The sequence below is a fragment of the Podarcis gaigeae genome (assembly GCF_964106915.1).
Source record: "Podarcis gaigeae genome assembly, chromosome: 10".
Lineage (NCBI taxonomy): Eukaryota > Metazoa > Chordata > Lepidosauria > Squamata > Lacertidae > Podarcis > Podarcis gaigeae.
In genome coordinates, this window is record NC_139686.1 from 23,415,449 (window position 1) to 23,435,547 (window position 20,099).

General features: G+C 42.8%; 1 protein-coding gene across 5 annotated transcripts in view; it reads left to right on the forward strand.

Annotated features, from left to right (window-relative positions):
• TBXAS1 (thromboxane A synthase 1) overlaps nucleotides 1-20,099 on the forward strand; it is a 297,489-nt gene that overhangs the window by 95,963 nt on the left and 181,427 nt on the right. For all 5 annotated transcript variants that reach the window (XR_014555605.1, XM_083700528.1, XM_083700529.1 and 2 more), the window contains exon 6: nucleotides 19,741-19,857. Coding sequence is in view for 4 of the 5 variants with exons in the window: in XM_083700528.1 (XP_083556654.1) it covers nucleotides 19,741-19,857 (117 nt within the window). In the remaining variant the exon portion in view is untranslated. The remainder of the gene's footprint in view (nucleotides 1-19,740; nucleotides 19,858-20,099) is intronic.

A 20,099-nucleotide genomic window follows, 5' to 3' on the forward strand; every position in this document is an offset into this window, starting at 1 on the left:
CTCTACATTAATTAACATAAAATAAAAATATGGGTCCAGCATTCAGTTTAGCCAAGTGTATATTAAGTGGAAAAATATGAGGTCATTACTGCCTACCTAGTGATTACATGGGTAAAAATGAAATATATTTAGCCCTGCAGGAAATTAACACTGGGTTTGCTATATTTGTTCGCCTTTATAAAGTGGATACGCCAGCAGGGAACCTCATTGCAGTTTGGATCCAAAACCACCTCACATTCTTGCTGCAAACACAGCACAAAGAATTATTAATAAGCGGCTCCAAAAAATCATTAGAGTGGGAGGAAAGCCTAAAACACTCTTTTGAAGAGCGTTCAAAAGAGATTTCCTTGAAAATCTGGCATAGTCAAAGCACAACTAGACAGTTTCGTTCATTCCCGATGAAGGAGGGAGGGGAGATGGGTGCAACTTAAAGCTTAACTCTTACCACACCAGACTGCCTTCCCACTCAAATTATATAGAGAGAGTATATATATTACAGTAGCCCTCACCAAAAGAAAAACAACACACACACACACACACACACATTTATATGTGGGTGGGGGTCTACTCTAAGGGTTCATTCAGAGCTGGGGATTGCTGCATTAGATTTCCTGGTTATAATGCTCCTCATTTCCAATGTTCCTCGTATACATCATGGCTTGTTGGATAATGGCACGGTGGCTTTTTGATCAATATACCACCATGTCAAGCTAGATTTCATTCACACCAGTGGACACCAGCAAGATTCATCAGACATGTTGCCATCCTTTATGCTCATCTGTGCTTTTGCCCCCCCCCCCCAAAAAAAACATTCACCGAGGAAACAACTGTATCCCACAATACCGCCCCAGATTTCATCACATGGCCTGATCCATGTTCTGGGTTAATGGGATCGCAAGTGGATTTCAACGTGGAAATGAGCTCCACACTTCTGGTAGATTTCCAGAAAGCAGAAAGTATGAAATTTACCACTACAAATTTGCATTAGAGTTCACTACAACAGATAGCAAAAACAACATATAACATTGCCTGTAGGAGGTATGACATTCAGGGAAAATTCTCATACAGAATGCTGCAATATTCTTAGTCATGTGAGTGACAAACTGGGCAAGCCTATTCCTTAGAACTACTGCCCTAGAACTGAACCTACCTCATCCATCTATTGCTTGTAGAAGTTGTCTATTCCCCTACGACGTAAGACATCAGCCCCCAATAGCTTGTGCCAAAGATTCCTGAAGGACCATACAGTGGTACCTCGGGTTACATACGCTTCAGGTTACTTAACCTGAGGTACCACTGTATAGCTTTCAGCAAATGCTGAAGACACACCTCCGTACCCTGGCTTGTGACACTTGAGAGATATCTTTTTGGGACCCATCTTATTTCTGTGATTGTTAAGTTGCTTTAAACTGTTCTTAATGTTGTGTTTTAATTTTTGTAACCCGCCCTGGGACCTTGGGGTGAAGGGCAGGTAAAATACATTGGCTCATATGGCATTGACACAAAACCAAGCCTTCAGTGGTATCAGTCCAGTTTTGTGGAATGCTCCTCCAACAGAGATTCAGTAGGCATCTTCAGTATTAATTTTTAACCTTTTCTATGCTGCCAGGCTCACAGAGACAATTCGAGGGGGGGAAACCCTGTTATAGTAATCTGTGATCTGTGATTTCCCATTTTATGTGGCTTTCGTTTTATATATTATTTGTTGTACACTGGCTTGATTGTTGTTGTTTTCAAACGAAACTGCGGTATATAAGTGTTTTTGTAAAAAACAAAACAAAACAGGGCACCCTTAGGTTTAAGCTCCAAGAATCCTTAGCATCCCGCAGTCCCCCCCCCCCCACAACCTGCCAGCTCAACGGGCAAACTGTTTTCAACAGAGCAGGTTTTGTAAGTTGTGGACCTTTGCAGAGGCTATCCTGATGTTGTTCTTAAGCAGCCTGCTCCATAGCTCTTAGCTGCCATAACAATCAATAAACTTATCGGGTGGCCTCTTCAGTTAATGCACCCCAGATGAGACTTTAAAGATCTCAACCCACCTGCAGAGCAAACACTTTTGAGAAAGCGAGGCAAACAGCCAACACACAATAGAAGCTAAATGTCAGATAAAGGTTTCCGCTTTGAATCGGGGAACCCTTCCAACGCTCCCCCACTGACTAGGCTATTTTCTCATGCAGAAAAATACCAACAGATTTCTAACCGCATCCAGCCAACTTTTTGTATTTGGGCAATCTCTATTTGCCTTGAAAGGGAAGGATTAATGAGTCTATCTACTGTAAACAGCCAAGTAAGGCTAGAAAGTGAAATCAGTAGCATTGATTTTAAATGGCACCAGTAGCATATATTGTAAACGAATACAATGATATTATTGAGTCTAAAACAAACCTTATTTTTAAAAAGGGGCGAATGTTAGTGGATTCATATATACCAGAGTGGTAGAGTGGCTGAATTTGTCAGACTAGGAAAACAGAGGCCCAAGCTGAGAGCCTCACTTAGGCATGTAGACCTTGGGTCACTCACTATCTGCACCCAGGCTGGCTGAAAGGATAAAATAGGGTTGGGCAGGATATCCAGGCATGTCCAGCCCTAAACGCCTTGGAGGAAGGGTGAGAGGAAAATGCAGTAAAATAAATGGATGAATGTACTTTTAAATTAGTATCGTTTATCGTTTCCCATGAAACATATTGAAACGATTAACAATGTCAACATCAGATATATATATAATACAGGGGAGGGGAGGGAGGGGGAGTGTTTTGGCCCTGTAAAACTGAAGGAGAATCTCCACCCCTATCGTTCAGCTGAGACACTGAGATCTAGCTCTGAGGGTCTTCTGGCAGTTCCCTCATTGCATGAAGTGAAGTTACAGGAAGCCAGGCAGAGGGCCTTCTCGGAAGTCGTGCCCACCCTGTGGAATGCCCTCCCATCAGATGTCAAAGAGATAAACAAGTATCTGACTTTCAGAAGACAGGCAGGCAGCCCTCTATAAGGAAGTTTTTAATATTTGATGTTTTACTGTGGTTTTATAATTTGTTGGAAGCCAGCCGGAATAGCTGGGGCAACCCATGTCTGAAGGGCGGGGTGTAAATAAATTGTTCTTTTTGGTCCAATGTACATGAAGAGTAGCTGGGATAAAGGTCTCCTGGTTACCCTAAGTTTCTTTTGTTTCAGCAACCCTATTTAAGGAAATAAGAGGGCAGATTTGCTGACTTCTATTTTTTACTATGGATTGTTATGATGACTCTACCCATGAAAAAGATGTATCCTGGAAAAAGAGGAGCGGTCATATGACAACCCTAATAAAATGTGAATTTTGTTGGGATTTAGGAACCTTTGCTAATCTATTCCACATCACCCAGGAATCTATCAGTCTACTTTGTGTCCACCTCTGAAATAGACTAGCTGTATATTCCCTTGACTTAAATGAATCATATTTCCATTAACCACAGTCTAAGGGAGACAAATTTTTGCTGTACCTTCCAAGGCTAGCAAAATGCTTTTGGTTCTCATTTGAAATTGGATGTGTATGAATTTTTCAGCACAATGAATATGTGAATCCTTGCCTTGTCCACCTAATAATAGTTGTAGGTTCTCTGGGTATGGACCATGTCCCAATGCCTGGACAGTACCTAGAACACTGACGGCACTAGATAAATATGAAATCCTAATTTACTAACAGAAGTAAATACAATCATATAAGCAATGCGTAGAAACTCCAAAATCCAAACCGGAAAGTTCTTGTTCAAGTTCACTAGATGTCTCTCTTGAGACCATAAGGCAATGTAAACATCACTCCCATACCTCTGATTACCCAGATGTTTTGGGTGTCCTCCAGGCCATTCAGGCAAATGAAGTTGAACTGTACATGCTTCGCTTTAAACAAATCTCCATGCCCTACTGAAACTAATGGAACGTAAGCACATAATTAAAGTGCTTTTCTAACGAGGGTTTCCCCTCAGAAGTCTGCTTATAAGCCTTTGTTTGAATAACTTGCTGACATTCTCATAGTAAAGAGGGTGGTGCAGCCAAAAATAATTTAACATCAAGGCATTTCTTTCTCTTCTTGAGAGCGGGAAGGCCAGCTGGCCCCCAGGATATGCCTGCTCCATGATGATACTGCTTCTTCTGCCACAACCTTCATATAATGCAATCCCAAACTACAGCCAAATATTATAGCCAAGCATTTTTAATCACTCAAAAAATAACATTCACATTGTACAGGAAATATACTGGGTGTTATTGTGAACACATGACGGGTTAGGAGAGTTGACAGAAATAGCATGCTATCCCTAATTATGCCTTCAGATCAGTAGCATCTTTACTGAAGTTAGGACTTTGAGGCCAAATGGTAGGACTTGCTGGATCGTGCCCCCACCCCAGAGTCCACTATCCTGCGAAGGACACACAGACCACTCTCATCCATGCTGAAAATAGTGCAGATGGGTATCTGAGTTGAGCTTAAACAGGCATTTTATAACTGAGTGTAAACGTTCTTGTTTTAACAGATGTACTGTTTTGATTATTGCTTGTATTGTGCATTGCTTAGGGTGGCCATGTGTCCTACTTAGCAGAGGATAGTCCTCTATTTGAAGGCTTGACTGGTCCAAGTCCAATTCAAAGAACTCTAAAAGGGGAGATCAGATGAGGGCTCTGAAGCTGCGCATCAACAGGGAGTACATGAACAGTAGATGGATGGAGCAGGCACACAGGTCACCTGCTTACAGTCTTCCCCATTAGGGAAAGATGCATATTATCAAAGTAATTATTTCTAACTTTGCATCTATGGAATTTGACAAGAGGAAGACAAGAGAGGAAGGAGAAGGAAATGTAAACAATGGAAGACTATGCCTTGATTTTAGCCACACTTGTTTAGGCTCAATTACAGTGAGGTAGGGTGAGTTAAGGCTGGAATCCTATGCCTACTTACCGTACTTAGGAGAGAGTCCCACCTAGCAGAGGGCTTTCTCCCCCTATTGCATTGGCTGCACTCCTATGTATGCTTACTCAGAACTCAGTCCCATTGCATTCAAAAATGGGAGTCGAGGAGGATTTTGCTGTAAGAGAGGTCTTATTTGTTTGCAATATGCATATTTGTTGCATCAGCAGTATGGCCCCTGTGGAATTATTAAGCCCTTTTTATATACCCGGTGGTACTCACAATCTAAGTGGTTAAAGAACGGTTCAAGGGCTGGATTCCTATCCACCCTTTCAGTACATGCTTATGGCACAAGTGGACACAGGAAGCTGCCTTAGATTGAATCAGGCCAATGGTCTCTCCAGATCAGTATCATCTGATTGGCAGCAGGTCTCCAGAGTTTCAGACAGGGAATGTTCCCAATCCAACCTACCAAGGTTTGAACCTAGGACCTTCTGCGTGCAAGATAGACGCTCTGCCATGAAGCAGCATTCCTCCCTAACATCTGCAACAGTAAGTGCCTAAGAAGAGGCTGCTGGATGAGGCCAATGGCCCATCTAGAACAACCATGTAGCCATGTTTGCAACAGTGCTTGTGAACTGCAATAATTCCAAGCTAATCAATGTCGTACTGCTGCATCTGAGATCTAAGAGCTACCCAGCTTGCTCGAGGAAACAATGTGCACGAGGAACAAAAGCAGCCCCTATAGCAAATGGGGAGCTGCACTTTTCACTCACGCGTTGTCTCCTCAAGCACCTCAAGGTGACTACGAACCAGTGCCGGATTTATGTATAAGCTAAACAAGCTATAACTTAGGGCCCCACTTTCTTGGGGGGGGGGGGCAAAAAAAATTAACGGGAAAAAACCTGGATGTACATTTCCAAAATATAAGATAAAAAACAAATAAAACAAAACCTACATACAGCTACAGTGTTTTGTGTTGTGTAGGCTCCTATGACGTAAGTGATGGGCCCCGCCTGCTAGCTTGCTCCCTAAAATATCACTGGTTTGCTCATTTCTATATATAGGGTGCCTACATTCTGCATGGACTGGTTGCATGCAATTTATTAGGTCCATAAATTACCATATATTTATGGTATATACCATATATACCATATAGCATATATTCAACACAGAAAACAGAGACAATTTGTTGTTGACAAAGGACAGCTGAACATATAAAGGGCCCCATTACAGTCAGTAGCTTAGGGCCTCATCAAACCTAAATCCAGCCCTTCTACAAACCATTTACAAATGTCATTGACATCCCCTTGTCTCCCCCTTAAAGATGGTGAAATGTTAAGAGTGTTTCCAGCAAAACAGCTTAGGTAATGCTATTGTTACATGGCTTCACCCAAGCATCTCACCTGTGCAAAAGCAAGAGGATTTCTAAGGCAACCTGGGCAACAATTCTGTTTCGCTCTGAACTGCAGAGGTTTACTCCTCTGAATCATATTTCAAATATTAGATTACCCTGCTTTTCAATATAGATTACCTGCTTTTGACTACTGTTTCAAAAACCCTGCCATCTGGTGTGTGTCGGTTTTCTCACATACAGATCCAAGTCACTGGTTCTTCAAGGAAGGGATACTTTACGCTGTTGCAACAGCAGCTCCCTGGGAATGTATGAGTCTGGCTGTGTGTCCCAGATCTGAATGCAGATGACTCACAGGGGAAGCTGGCCCCCACTCTCAGCCCAGTGACCAAGGTCAAGCTCAAGAAAAGAAAAAGTGCAAGCAAAGAAGCATATCCTATCGCTCTGTTGGTTAGGGCATGGTGCTGATAATGCCAAGGTTGCAGAGGGTTGGGCTAGATGATCCTCAGGGTCCCTTCCAACTCTACAATTCTATGATTCTATAGAAACGGGGCCTTTTCTGTGGTGGTGCCATGGCTCTGGAATATTTCTCAATCAAGATCCACCAGGCCCTCTCTTCTTTTGCATTAGCAACTGAAAATATTTTTATTTTTATTTTTACAGCGTTTTAATGTGTAATTTTAGAGATTGCTGTTGCTTGATGTTGCTGTTTTATATACTATTTTTAGTTAATAGCTTAGTTTGCTTCCAATTTATTGTTACTGTTTTTTATTTATGCTGGGTTTGTGTAGATGGTCGGACTTCACCCCCCCCAAATATCTCTGTAGTCATAACCCCAAATAACAGATAACAGAGGGCAAGGAAGAATTTAAGCCTGCATTTTTGAAACACAGTTTTTTAGATACCACCTTAAGACGTTTTCATTCAACCAGGTCATTTCAGGATAGCATTGTTGGATGTTGTTCCTGTTAGTTTTTTCAGACAGATTTAATGTAATTTTGTTGTTTTAGCTTTGTTCTTTTGTTTTCATTTCTGCTTTGTACACACCTGGATATACGGTATTTTTAACAGTGTACAATTTATTTAAATAAGTACCGGTAAATAAACTGTGGTTGGGATCACCTGCTAGTTCATATGAACTTCTGAACACAACCACGTACAGGTTGGCTGAATTGCTGTTCAAGCAAGCAAACTCTGGGCCGAAAATGAGTAGACAAAGAGTTATTTTTGTTTTTCAAGCTATTTCTCAAGTTATTAACAAAGCTTTATAGCTGTAACCCAGGACTAAAGCATTTGTGAACATATCTCTTGAGTTCATGAATTTAATTCTTCTCCTCCACTTTTGGACAGATTCCAATCTGAGGTTCTGGATGGAGCTCTGTCTACAGTGTGGCTATTTGCTTACACAAGTAATCCTTTCTGAAACTTCATTCCAGTGGTCAGATTAACATAGATTAAATAGTATTTACCCTTGCCTGAGGGCATCAACTCACCGATCTGTGTTCCTTCTGATTAGTTTAGATGGCAGAACATTGGGCTCAATTTACAATTTGAATTGCATTCTACCTAACCACTTTTGCCTATTCTTAACACATTTAAATTTATGCTCAATATAGACAGCCAGATTCTTTAAACAAAAGTCTTGTGGCACTTAGAATACCCAACAGATTTATTGTGCCAAATGCTTTTGTGGACTAGATGCATCTGAAGAAGTGAGCTCCTGGTACACAAAAGTAGCTGTCACAATAAATCACTATCAGCACAATCCTATAGTCTCTGGGAGGGCGTCCCAGGGGTGATAGGATTCTGAAATTCCCCCCTTTGCAGACAGACAGGGCGATCCGTGGACAAGAAGGGAGGTCTGCCCATGGAGGCTTACTGGTTGCAGCTGCAGAAAGCTCAGTAGCTGTCCCACTTCTGACGTTGGTGGTCCTATGGTGGTAGGAGGGTAAAAGGGGCAGATTTTGTGTGGATCCAGGAATATTTTGGATCTGCTGGATCCATTTCCCTGACACAGCCCTGCACGGGGCAGGAAAAATATGATCCCTCAAAGGGGGTGGGGGTAGATTTCTAATGCCACAGGAAACAAGGAATGCGTATTTAAATTTTATTTTAATGATTTTCATAATATAGTAAAATAATATCTAGAACAGATAGAATCAAAAAGACAAGAAAAAGAGGAGGGAGAGAAAGGGAACAAGAAAAGAAAGGAAAGGAAACAGAGTGATAAGAAACATTAAAGATAAATGGGGGGATTCTGATTTTCCATCTGCCAATTACATTAGAAAATGATTTTTTAAGTCATTCAATCCATGTTCCCTACTTTCTGTTAAACCACGTTTTTTTTTAGTCAAAGTGTCACTGTTTCATTCATTTCTTCTACCCACGAGAAGTCCAAGGGGGAATCCCAAATTGTTGTTATTATTAATAATTAGCTTTACCTCTGATAGTTCCCAGCAGCATTCCTCTGCATTGGCTAATAGTAGGTTCTTCCATCCTACATTTCTCCACTATGGTCACATATTGGAACAATATTCCATATTCCCCCCTGCCACCTTAACGTATATCCTTTAATTCATACCCAGTTCCTTATGCTCAAATTCCAGGAAATGCAGAATTATTTTAATGTATTGTATTTTTTTTTAAAGAAGTATTACTTTTGTAACTATTTAAAACCCAACCGGGTTTGCCGATTGGAAGGTTGGCGGTTCGAATCCCCACGACGGGGTGAGCTCCTATTGCTCTGTCCCAGCTCCTGCCAACCTAGCAATTTGAAAGCACGCCAGTGCAAGTAGATGAATAGGTACCGCTGTGGTGGGAAGGTAAACAGTGTTTCCGTGTGCTCTGGCTTCCATCATGTTGTCCTGTTGCACCAGAAGTGGTTTAGTCATGCCAGCCCCATGACCTGGAAAAATGTCTGTGGACAAACCTTGGCCTGAAGCGAAATGAGCACCGCATCCCATAGTCACCGTCCAGGGGTCCTTTACCTTTACCTTTTTTACCACAACTTGGAGCCTGCTGCAAAGAATGCAGCCTTGTGGGCCACTACCCAAGAAGGGAATGAGGAGCTATTTCAGGTATTTGGGGCATGATTTGTTTAAAGCCCTAAATAACATTAACATGAGCATCTTAATTTGGGTCTGGAAATGAACTGCGAAGTAGTGCAGCTGTTTTAAAACAGGGATTATGTGAGGTACAAATGGAACCCCAGCCAATGTTGGATAACTAAGTAAAGCAAAACTGAGAACTCGATAAAGAATGTAAAGAATAGAATCAAGATTCTTCCTCACTGAGGTAAATCACCTTTTCTGTCCTAACCACAAGCAGTTGATGCCTGCTAATAACTGGACCTAAGAACATCAGATGGATTAGACACTGAATGGTGCTAATAATAGTGGCTGGCAGTGTGTGCAAAGCTCCCTTTCAATGGCAAGTCGGATCAAGTACAAGTTAGATCAGAAATACTTGGGATACAGCTGCACAAAATTATACTGCCTTTTGAAACAGAGCAAGCCTGTGAAACATCAGCTCCTAGGAAGTGATCAAAATTAGTCAGCGACAAAACAAAGCAAAGCAGATTTGTTTGGAGAGGAGGGTTGAATTGCAAATAAGACATTGGCTGGCACAGTCCAGCCTCAAGGCCGTCAGACAAAACATACCCCAGAAACAAGAACAGTCTGAATATAGAGCGCACAATCAATGTTCAAAGTCTTTTCGCCACTGGTCCCACAGCATCCTTTTAGGGTGGGTGGGAAGGAGTTTGGTTAGGAGCAGGAATTCAGAACAGACAGTACTGAAGTCTAGGAACCCAGAACAAGTTGATGGCACATCCGCAGCTGGGGTGTTCCACAAAGTGTTGCTGTTTGGCTTCTCCTCCTGGGAGCAGGGAAGATTCCTCCCTCTTGCCGGCATCAGCGGAAACCGTGGGATGGGCAGAACACCACCTTGTGCACTTTTATTGCATGAGGTGGGCTCTTCATCTCATAAGCGAGCCAGCTCTGATTCAAACACATTCTGCTGAGTACATGAGGACCTTTCTCTCATCACGTATAAGACTGGATTAAGGTCATATCCAAACCACATTTTTAAAGCACAGGAACTGTAGTTCATCCTCACAGAGCTACAATGCCCAGCACCCTTTACAAACTACAGTTCCCAGGATTCTTTGGGGAAAGTGCTTTAGATGCGCATTGAATTTACTCTAATGGTATGGTGTGGATGTGAGTTTCTGCATAAAAGCTCTAGAACAGCCTTCTATCCTCATGTGATCACCGCTGTTTTAGGGGAGAGAGCAATCTGTAAGGAAAAGGTGGAGAGACATGCTTGTGGTAGGATTCTTTTTTGTGCTCCTTCAGGGGAAGTGGATGGCAAATATTTTAGAGAAAGACACTGAGCAACTGCCTAGTCAATAAATCACCCTGGCATACTAAGCCATTACTCTCTGAAGCAGGATTGTTACTTTCCTTCTGTGGTAGCTCATGCAGTTTCCTCTTCAGTGTGACATTTCTACAGTACATATCCCCCTCCCCACCCTCGTAAATAATGTACAAAAGTGTGCACTATTATTATTGTCTAGCATCAGGTGGTGTTGACCATTAGAAAGGATGGGGAGACTGCTTGGTGGACTGGCGCAAGGCTTGGCAATGTGTTTTGGGCCTGCAGGCATATCTGCATATGGGAGAAACACTTGGGGACACACACACGCGCGCGCGCACACACACACACACTTCTCTTAATCCTCTTCCAGCAATTAGGTAAAGGTAAAGGGACCCCTGACCATTAGGTCCAGCTGTGACCGACTCCGGGGTTGTGGCACTCATCTGGCTTTATTGGCCGAGGGAGCCGACGTACAGCTTCTGGGTCATGTGGCCAGCATGACTAAGCCACTTCTGGCAAACCAGAGCAGCGCACGGAAACGCCATTTACCTTCCCGCCGGAGTGGTACCTATTTATCTACTTGCACTTTGACATGCTTTCGAATTGCTAGGTTGGCAGGAGCTTCCAGCAATTAGGCTTGGGTGAACTTTCTGGAGAATACAGCTATGAAGACCAATAGAAGTCTTTTTTCAAGCCCAATTGCAGTTTTAGAGGGGCTGCACCTTGGCAGGGGAAGCCTAGAACAGTGGAAGGCTTATTCCAAACCTCATTTCAGCAGCAGAATGGGCAAGAACATGGGGTCTTGCAGGCACCAGGCAGCATCTCTGTTGGTGTGCCTGAGGACACCATACTGGCAACCCATGCATACTAGTGTAACATTGCCACTGCTACAAACATCTTTTGACAAGGAGACGGGGCATAAATCTTTCCAGCATTTGCAGCCTGGATTATAATGATGAGAAACAATTCATTTCACCGAAGCACTGTGAATTACTTCTTCCTATTGGGGAAGGAATATGGAAGAAGGAACACTGTCTCTATTTATAAAACTTCCAAGCTGGGGAGCTGGAGTGTCAGGTTGATGTATTTCAGAATAGATGAAGACCTGCGAGTTGAGTGACTGAGAATATTTGCAAGACAAGCTGCTGATCATGAGCTGCACAAAGTTAACATCATTACTGCAGCATTACAGGGGAACGTGCTGGCTGACAAACTAGGCTGCCTGAATGAGGCCAAGTGTACTTTTTATAGGCACAGGAACAGTGCTGGTGAGCATTGCGAATGTGGTGTGTAGGCCATCTGGGCAGCAACATATACTTATGAAACATTGAAACTCCAGTGGAATTACTTGGGAAGATCACCTCACCTCATTTATCAGCTATTGGAGGCCCTGTTGTAACTCTTGTCACTTAAAGGCAGAGACCAGGTTTTCAGTGCCCTGCGTAGCATATTTGAGTATATGCCATCAGATGAAAAGGAGTTTATTTTTGATTATTTGAATACATGAGGAGGACTAGACCACAAGTAATGGGCCGCCATGTTTGTTAGCTATCATGGCATGGGCCTAGTCATCAAGAATGACCAGACCTCTAGGCATTTTCCATAGTGACACCGACACAATGGAATATATTGCAATCAGAAGTTTGCCTGGCCATTTTGGTGCTTTAAACTTTTCCTTAAAAGCCATAGTCATGTGTCATGGTGTGCTTACCCTAACTCCAGAAAAAACTCCTCTAAGCTGAGGCAGTGAACATTTAGGTTTTGTCTGATCTGTAATAACTGTTGACTTGTACCATACAGAAGATTACAACAGGCCTTATTGACTTGGCTTACAGCTAGATGCTTATATCCTTTTCACACCTGTTGAGGCCGAGGGAGCTGAAAGGTCTTCATTGAACTTGATTTTAAACCAAAACTTTTTTGAATCATTAGACTTTGCTAATTAAGTGCTGCGACTCCCATTAAATTTAATTCATCTGAAACATGGACACCTTTTGTGAATTCCTAAGTATGGATTAAAAAGGTTAGGCGCTCTTCTTTGAAAATCTTGACATTAATGTATAATTCTCTACTCAACTTTTCTACTCTATTAGTGTCCATATTTTACACAGCCTGGCATAGCTCATTTAATTTTTCAGTTATTTTTTAGAATTACTTCATATATTTTATGAAACTTGCTACCGTTATTAGCAACCTGCAAGTTCAATGAAACAAGTTTTACAGTCCTCTAAAAAAAATTATTTGTGTCAAAACTAAGTCTTCTATCGTTAGCAGGGAAATGTGATAATCTTTCGACCTGGCTAAATCTATCCATTACAATAATACCAGTTAATTTTAAGCTTTCTTTGATGATTTGCTTTCATAGGGATTATCACATTAATTTGTTTTGGGCTTCACCATTTAATTATTCTATTTTTGTAGTTCTGTAGCCATAGGTCTTCACATACTGTGGGACTTCAAGAAAGGTTTTGTTGTGAAATACCTAATGCAGTGCACTGCATATAAATAATGTTAATATAAATATTAATTATAATACACTGCTTTTAATTCTGCTAGCTAAAGGGCAATAATGGACGCCAGTTCTGACACCCCAAAATGATGTGCTCTGAGAAAAATAAAGTAGAAAACCCCAAAGCCTATAGAAGAAGAAAAACAACAACAGATTAACTAAAAATATTTCTTTCTGTATTTTGCTCTTCTATCTAGATGTACCATATTTGCTGCTTTGTTATGAAGTTACACTTTATGGAGTAAGGCTGCAAAACATTCTCCCGGGAGTAAGTCCCACTGAGCTCAGTGGGGCTTACCTCTGAGTAGCATGGGATTGTACTGACAAGCCTGAATCCAGAGTTACTTATAACACTCTAAGGCAGCATCCTCCAACCTTGATGCCCTCCAGATGTTTTATACTGCAGTGCCTATCACCCTGGCCATGACCATTCACCTTGCTGGCTGGGACTGATGGATGTTGTAGTTCAAAACATCTGCAAGACACTCAGTTAGGAAAGGCTTCCGGGATGCTTCCACCAAATTATACTGCAGTTACTCCAGAGTAATTCCGGAACTGTGTGCTTCCCCCAACTCTCTTTGGCATATTCGTCTGTCTACAGTATTGCTATCATATGCCTTCAGCTCGATTGAAGATGGTGTGTATATCCATTCAAGGAGTGACGGGAGTCTGTTCAACCTAGCACATTTCCACACCAAGACAAAAGTGTGGTGGGTCCTTATCTGAGAGACATTGTTTGCAGATGATACAGCCTTGACAGCACACTCCAATGAAGCTCTACAGAGACTCATCAGCCATACAGCCCAAGTCTGCAGGGAGTTCAGCCTCACCATCAGCCTAATGAAGACCAGCATCTTGGGTCAGGACATGGCCAGCACTCCACGCATTAGCAATGGTGACCACACACTTGAGGTGATAGATGATATTGTCTCCCTGGGCTCCCCCATAACCAACAACAACTCCATTGATGCTGAGCTGGACAAGCACATTGGTCAGGCAGCTATGACAATGGCTCATCTCTCTGAAGGTATAGGAGAATGTGATGCTAATGACCAATACCAAGATGAAGGTCTACCAGGCTTGCGTGTTGAGCACGCTGCCTAATGGTAGTGAGACGTAGGCAGCTTACACACACCAAGACTAACACCTCAGTGGGCATCACATGAAAGGACAGAGTCTCAAACAAAGATGTGCTCTCCCAAGTCCACATTCCAAGCATGTTTGCACACCTGTCTCAGTGTGCATGCCCTGTCTCAGTGACGTCTACACTGGCTTAGTCATGTCCACAGAATGAAAGTTGGTAGGATCCCTAAGGACGTATTCAACAGGGGGCTGGCTTCAGGCATGGTACATCTGCATCAGCACAACCAGACACCTTCATCTACCCCAGCTGCAACAAAGTATGTCTCTCCAGTATTGGTTTCTACAGCCACATCAGGTGCTGTAATTCTCCAATGGTGTGACTTCACCCCAAAGGTGCACTCTTCCAGTGTCTCCCAAGACAGATGGGTGGCAACCAACCAGTACTCCAGTGTCATTTCCTACTTTTCAGTTTATGTCTGCATTGAATAGCTAACTGTAGGGGATGGGTTGATAGTTATGTGTTTGGTGTACTAGTTTAGAGCTATATCATCTCTATAATTTAATATTCAGAGTCTTAAGCAACACACCCTTCCCCTCTTTTAATTCCTCTCCAAGAAACTTTGGTGGGGTGTGTTTGTGAAGATTTAGCTGCTGATGGAATTCAGCAGAAATTAGTGAGGCAATTACCTTTTTTTTTTTTTTTGCCTCAGCTAATACAGAGTTCTATCTTTGTTGGAATTTGAAAAACTTTTTTTGTAAATCAGGTATCTTTATTAATGGGCTAGTGAACAATACACTGTATAAATACTTCTATTATATTGGTGGGTATTACTTTGGGAAGGAAAGAGGAAAGAACTTCAGCTGTTTGAAGAAAGATTTATTTCAGGCCTGATGTGTTTTGAAATAATTCTTCTTTGGGGGCAGATTTTGTATAGCAATTTCTATCAAGTAAATAAACCACGATAGCAACTCCAATTGATTATTCCAAATTGCCTAGGGCCTGACATAAATCTTTGTTCAAGCACCTGAAGTTTTTTTTCCATCTGCTTCCCCTGTGTTTCCACAGTTTTGTGATGATTCTTTGTGTGTATGTGTATTACTTTGGACATCCGTCCTAAATGTATATGTAAACTATTTCAGCTAAAACATTAACTGAGCCAAGCACACCTCCATTCCATCTCTTTATCACAAACACCATTGTATCCTAGCTGTTGAGCTCCAGCCCCACTTTGCTCCAGTGACAGTATATACATACTTTCCAATGTTTTCAGACCCCAAACCAGGATATTCCTCTTCTGGGATGCAGGCCCAGGTGAGTCATGTGACCCATGCCTTGCTCTCGCCTCCCCCCATGCATTTTGTGTGGGGCGGGGAGATCTCATGCAGCACCTAAGATCATGGCCCTGGAAGATGCATAGTGTAAGAGCACATCAGCCAGAGTGGCCGGCACAATTTTGTGCAAAGAAAGGGATGCCACATTTTTTTCTAGGGCACTTGGCAGGCACACATATAGGGTGGGAGGACTACACTCTTCATCCATAATCAATGAGTGGCAACTGAAGAGGATGGGATGGGACTGATTGCATATCAAGGTTTGCTGTTTGATGGCAGTTGTGGATGGAGGTTGAACTGGACTGCCTAATGCAGCTACCCTCATGGTGCACCTGCAGTGTGTTCAACTAAGACTGGCACAAACCGATGATATAATGGGTTTATGTGAGCTTCAGGGATCACTGAGCAGGCAGACCACGATGTCAGCCCTTTGGGTCTGGCCTTACCCTGCCTTACAGTTGTTAAGTAGTGGTGTCAGTCTCCAGGGATGGTGGAGAAATCTGATTCAGATCACAAATTGTATCTATCAGATTTGCAGTTTTCAAAACAACGACAGCCATCCTTTGAAATTGCCCAAATTCTGCAATGCAGTTCTCCAACCAACCAATGTTTACAAAAATATTATTATTATTAGGTTAAAATATGCATAAAATAAGTACATTGTAGTGAAGATAGCATACAAAAGAAGAAATTGCTTGCAAAAATATGTGCATTAGTCAAAACTGCATACGAAACTGTGCTTATTGGCATAAATTCTGAAATGCTGAAGAGCTTTCATGAGGATTTAAAACAAGCCTCAAATTGCTATAGAAATGTGAAGAACTGATCTGACCTGCTTGGCTTCAAGAACATGGTGGTCTCATATGCCCTGAAACGGCTTCTTTTTTCCCCAGAGCAGGGGTTTTAGGTTTCTCTGGCTCATGTCCAACAATACCCAACCGCTCTACACTAATCATCAATTGATGAAGTATGCTATTGTATTTTGTAAAACGTGGTTTGTGTCTTTGGTTTTGCAAAACAAGTGTGGGGAACAAATACAGAAAATGAACTTTTGCATTCTGTCCAGCCATCTGGTTCATTGTAGTAGCAAGTGCTCCGAATTCTTCTTTTCAACCATCTCTTATTTATAAGATGTATGCCATTTACTGCTGGACTCTTGCCTCTTATAGCATTGCTATACAGTGGTACCTTGGGTTACAAACGTTTCAGGTTACAGATGCTTCAGGTTACAGACTCTGCTAACCCAGAAATAGTACCTTGGGTTAAGAACTTTGCTTCAGGATGAGAACAGAAATCATGCTCCGGTGGCACAGCAGCAGCAGGAGGCCCCATTAGCTAAAGTGGTGCTTCAGGTTAAGAACAGTTTCAGATTAAGAACAGACCTCCAGAACGAATTAAGTACTTAACCGGAGGTACCACTGTATCAGGGCTCATCTCGATGGGACATGAAAATAACTTATCACTTATAACTTATCACTTATAACTTATTTTCAGACAGGATTGATGGAAGTCAAAATTTTGAATAAGATGTATTAGTATGTTTAATTACGGTTGAAAATGATATGTTTAAAAAACTAATAAAATTATATATATATATATATATATATATGCTGGCTGGAAAAGAAAAATGAATGCTGGCTGGAAAAGAAAAATGAAAAATTAGGGGAATGCAAAAGAGGGTACCCTATAAAAGGGTGTGGCTGGCTTGAACCCTGAACAGGATCGCTCCTGTTAGGAAGGAGCATTTTGTTACATGTTTCACTTATTAATTTGTTGTTGTTACTGCTATAGCACCTTTAGTCTTTCTTTCAAGGAACTCAAAATCTAACATTTGACAGTGGTGAGGCAACAGTGGAAGGGCAACGAGATGGAGACAGAGATGAACAGGAGAAAAATATGTGTTTATTTTCATTAAACATCCTTTGAGTTACTTACAGTAGGATATGGAGACGTAGGACTTTTTCCTAAAGACTTCACAGAAAAGATGGGCTTTGATGAGGGATTTGATGGGAACGAGCAGTTATAGAATATTCAGCCGATAAATCAGAATAATCACCTGACTGCAGGTGACTTGAAAGAAGTGGGGAGAGAAAGAAGTGGCAGAGCACCGATTCTGATAATTTGTAGTCGCTTTCATGTGTTCAGAAATGCTCACTTAAAGCATTTTATATTTCTCTCTCTCCTCTGTGGAAGAGAAGGCTCTTCAATTCATCCTGCACTGAGGCACTTATCCCTGCACTGAGCTCAGTTTTGTCCTGGCCTGTGTGAAGCAATAACACACATTATGCAATGAACAGCAAAAGTGTTTGTGGTGAGATAAGGAAAGCTTGACAAATGCAGTGTTCAGTGTGGTATCAGGTCTGTGGGCTCTGTCCTTCAAAGAAGCCTGGGTCAGCGCTAGCCTGGCTAAGGTATCAAGTTATTTGAGGGGTGGCACTGAAACCACTTATAAAAGGCGCATCCCAGGATCCATTGCAGTCCAGGCATCTCGCACACACACACTTATTTGTGTTCTACTTGCACATGACTGGACATGGTGCTGGGAAATTCATAAACAAATAGAATCATACCAGGAAATGGTGGGAGAGAGCTGAAGGGACCTCGTGGCTCACGAGGAGACCCTCTCCAGAGCCCGAAGAGAATGTCAGTGAAGGAAGAGGAAACCCCGAAGAGACTTGAGGCACAGTGGGGCTTTGTTTAAGCTGCTCAGTCTCCCCTATTAACAGCTGATGTGCAGGGTAGAACTCACTTCCTTACATCCTCTAGCTTGCAGCCAGTTTTGGTTTGGATTGAAGAGAGAGCGGGAGAAAGATCGGGAGACCGGGGGGGGGGGGGAAATAGGCATTTAGAAGCTTTTTAGAGGGTGCTCCCAACTTCACACAATTTCACTTACACACACAGGGGGCGGAATGTGCCTCCCATGTAAAAAGGTATAGGGACCCCTGACGTGGTCCAGTCGTGGCTGACTCTAGGGTTGCGGCACTCATATCGCTTTATTGGCCGAGGGAGCCGGCATACAGCTTTTGGGTCACGTGGCCAGCATGACTAAGCTGCTTCTGGCAAACCAGAGCAGTACACGGAAACACCGTTTACCTTCCCGCCAGAGTACCTATTTATCTACTTGCACTTTGACATGCTTTCGAACTGCTAGGTTGGCAGGAGCAGGGACCGAGCAATGGGAGCTCACCCTGTCACGGAGATTTGAACCGCCGACCTTCTGATCGGCAAGCCCTAGGCTCTGTGGTTTAACCCACAGCGCCACCCGCGTCCCTGCCTCCCATGTAAGTACGCCTATATTGCAAAGGATGCTCAGGTGCAGCTACTGGATCACATGTGGGCATGACTTGAGATCGGTACCCGATCATTCTCTCTGTAGCATTGCGAAGGATTCTGGGTGGACCTCTTAGATCAGGGGTGGGGATTCTCGGGCTGTGGGTCAGATGTGGCCCTTTGGGCCCTTCTCTATCTGGGCCGTTCTCCAAGCTGCACCCTTCTCCAGCCACACATGCTCTCCTAGCCGGCCCAGTTGTGCTGCCACACACTGCCCTTCCCCCCTGGGCTGCTGCTCTGTCAGCAGGTGAGCAGCAGTGCAACCTTTGAATGGGAGAAGAAATATTGTGTGGCCACATTAGGAGTTGACGAGTGTGATTTCGGAGGACATCAGTGCCACTGTTCCAGGGGCTCCCTGAAGACTTATGCCAGCTGGTTGTAGAGCGCACTTTTGTTCCACAGGCACTTGGAGTGTTCTTGGATGTTCACCCAACATGCGCCAGATCCCTGCAGATACAATGAGTCTATTCTGAGCTAATCTCTTGACCAGCTGCATGTAGCTCAGTTGGTAAATCTCAAGGTTGTGGGTTCGAGCTCCACATTGGGCAAAAGATTCCTGCATTGCAGAGGGTTGGACCAGATGGCCCTCGTGGTCCCTTCCGAGGGATGGAAGCTTCTTGGCTGGCTTTCAGGTGTACTGGAGTGTCCCTGGGAAAGATACGCCTGTCTTTCTGCGGTGCCTTTTCCAGCAACATGCACCATACTGAGTTTTGCAGAGAATGCCATGTAGACACTCTCTAAGAGTGCTGGAATCTGAATGTTAGCTTAGTTTTTCACTATTTAACGGCTTTTGTCTTTTCTGGTGATAAATAGTTCAATTTCTATTAAAAAGAGATGGATTTTTGTTTTTAAATGTACTTGTCTGTCTCTTCCTTCAATTAGACTCCAGTCTTGGCTTCTAAGCCTGTTGCAGACAGCCTTCTCATGCTGCGTGACAAGAGGTGGAAAGATGTCCGAAGCCTGTTGACCCCTGTCTTCGGTGCTGCAAAGACGAAAGAGGTAAGATGCAGGAAGCAGGTGCTGTGATTCCATGTACAAGAAGCTTTTCTTTTTCTTCTTGCTGGATGTTTCCCAAGTGTGTGATGTTTAGATGACTGCGTAATTAATGGCTGTCAGTCATCCACTGACAAACTGTTTAATGCCTCGCTGCTTTGCCTATGTAAAGTCATTGCTTCTTTTGGGGGGCAGAAGGGGTTTTGTTTTGTTTTGTTTATCAGGCTGTTTATCAGAGAACCAAGTGT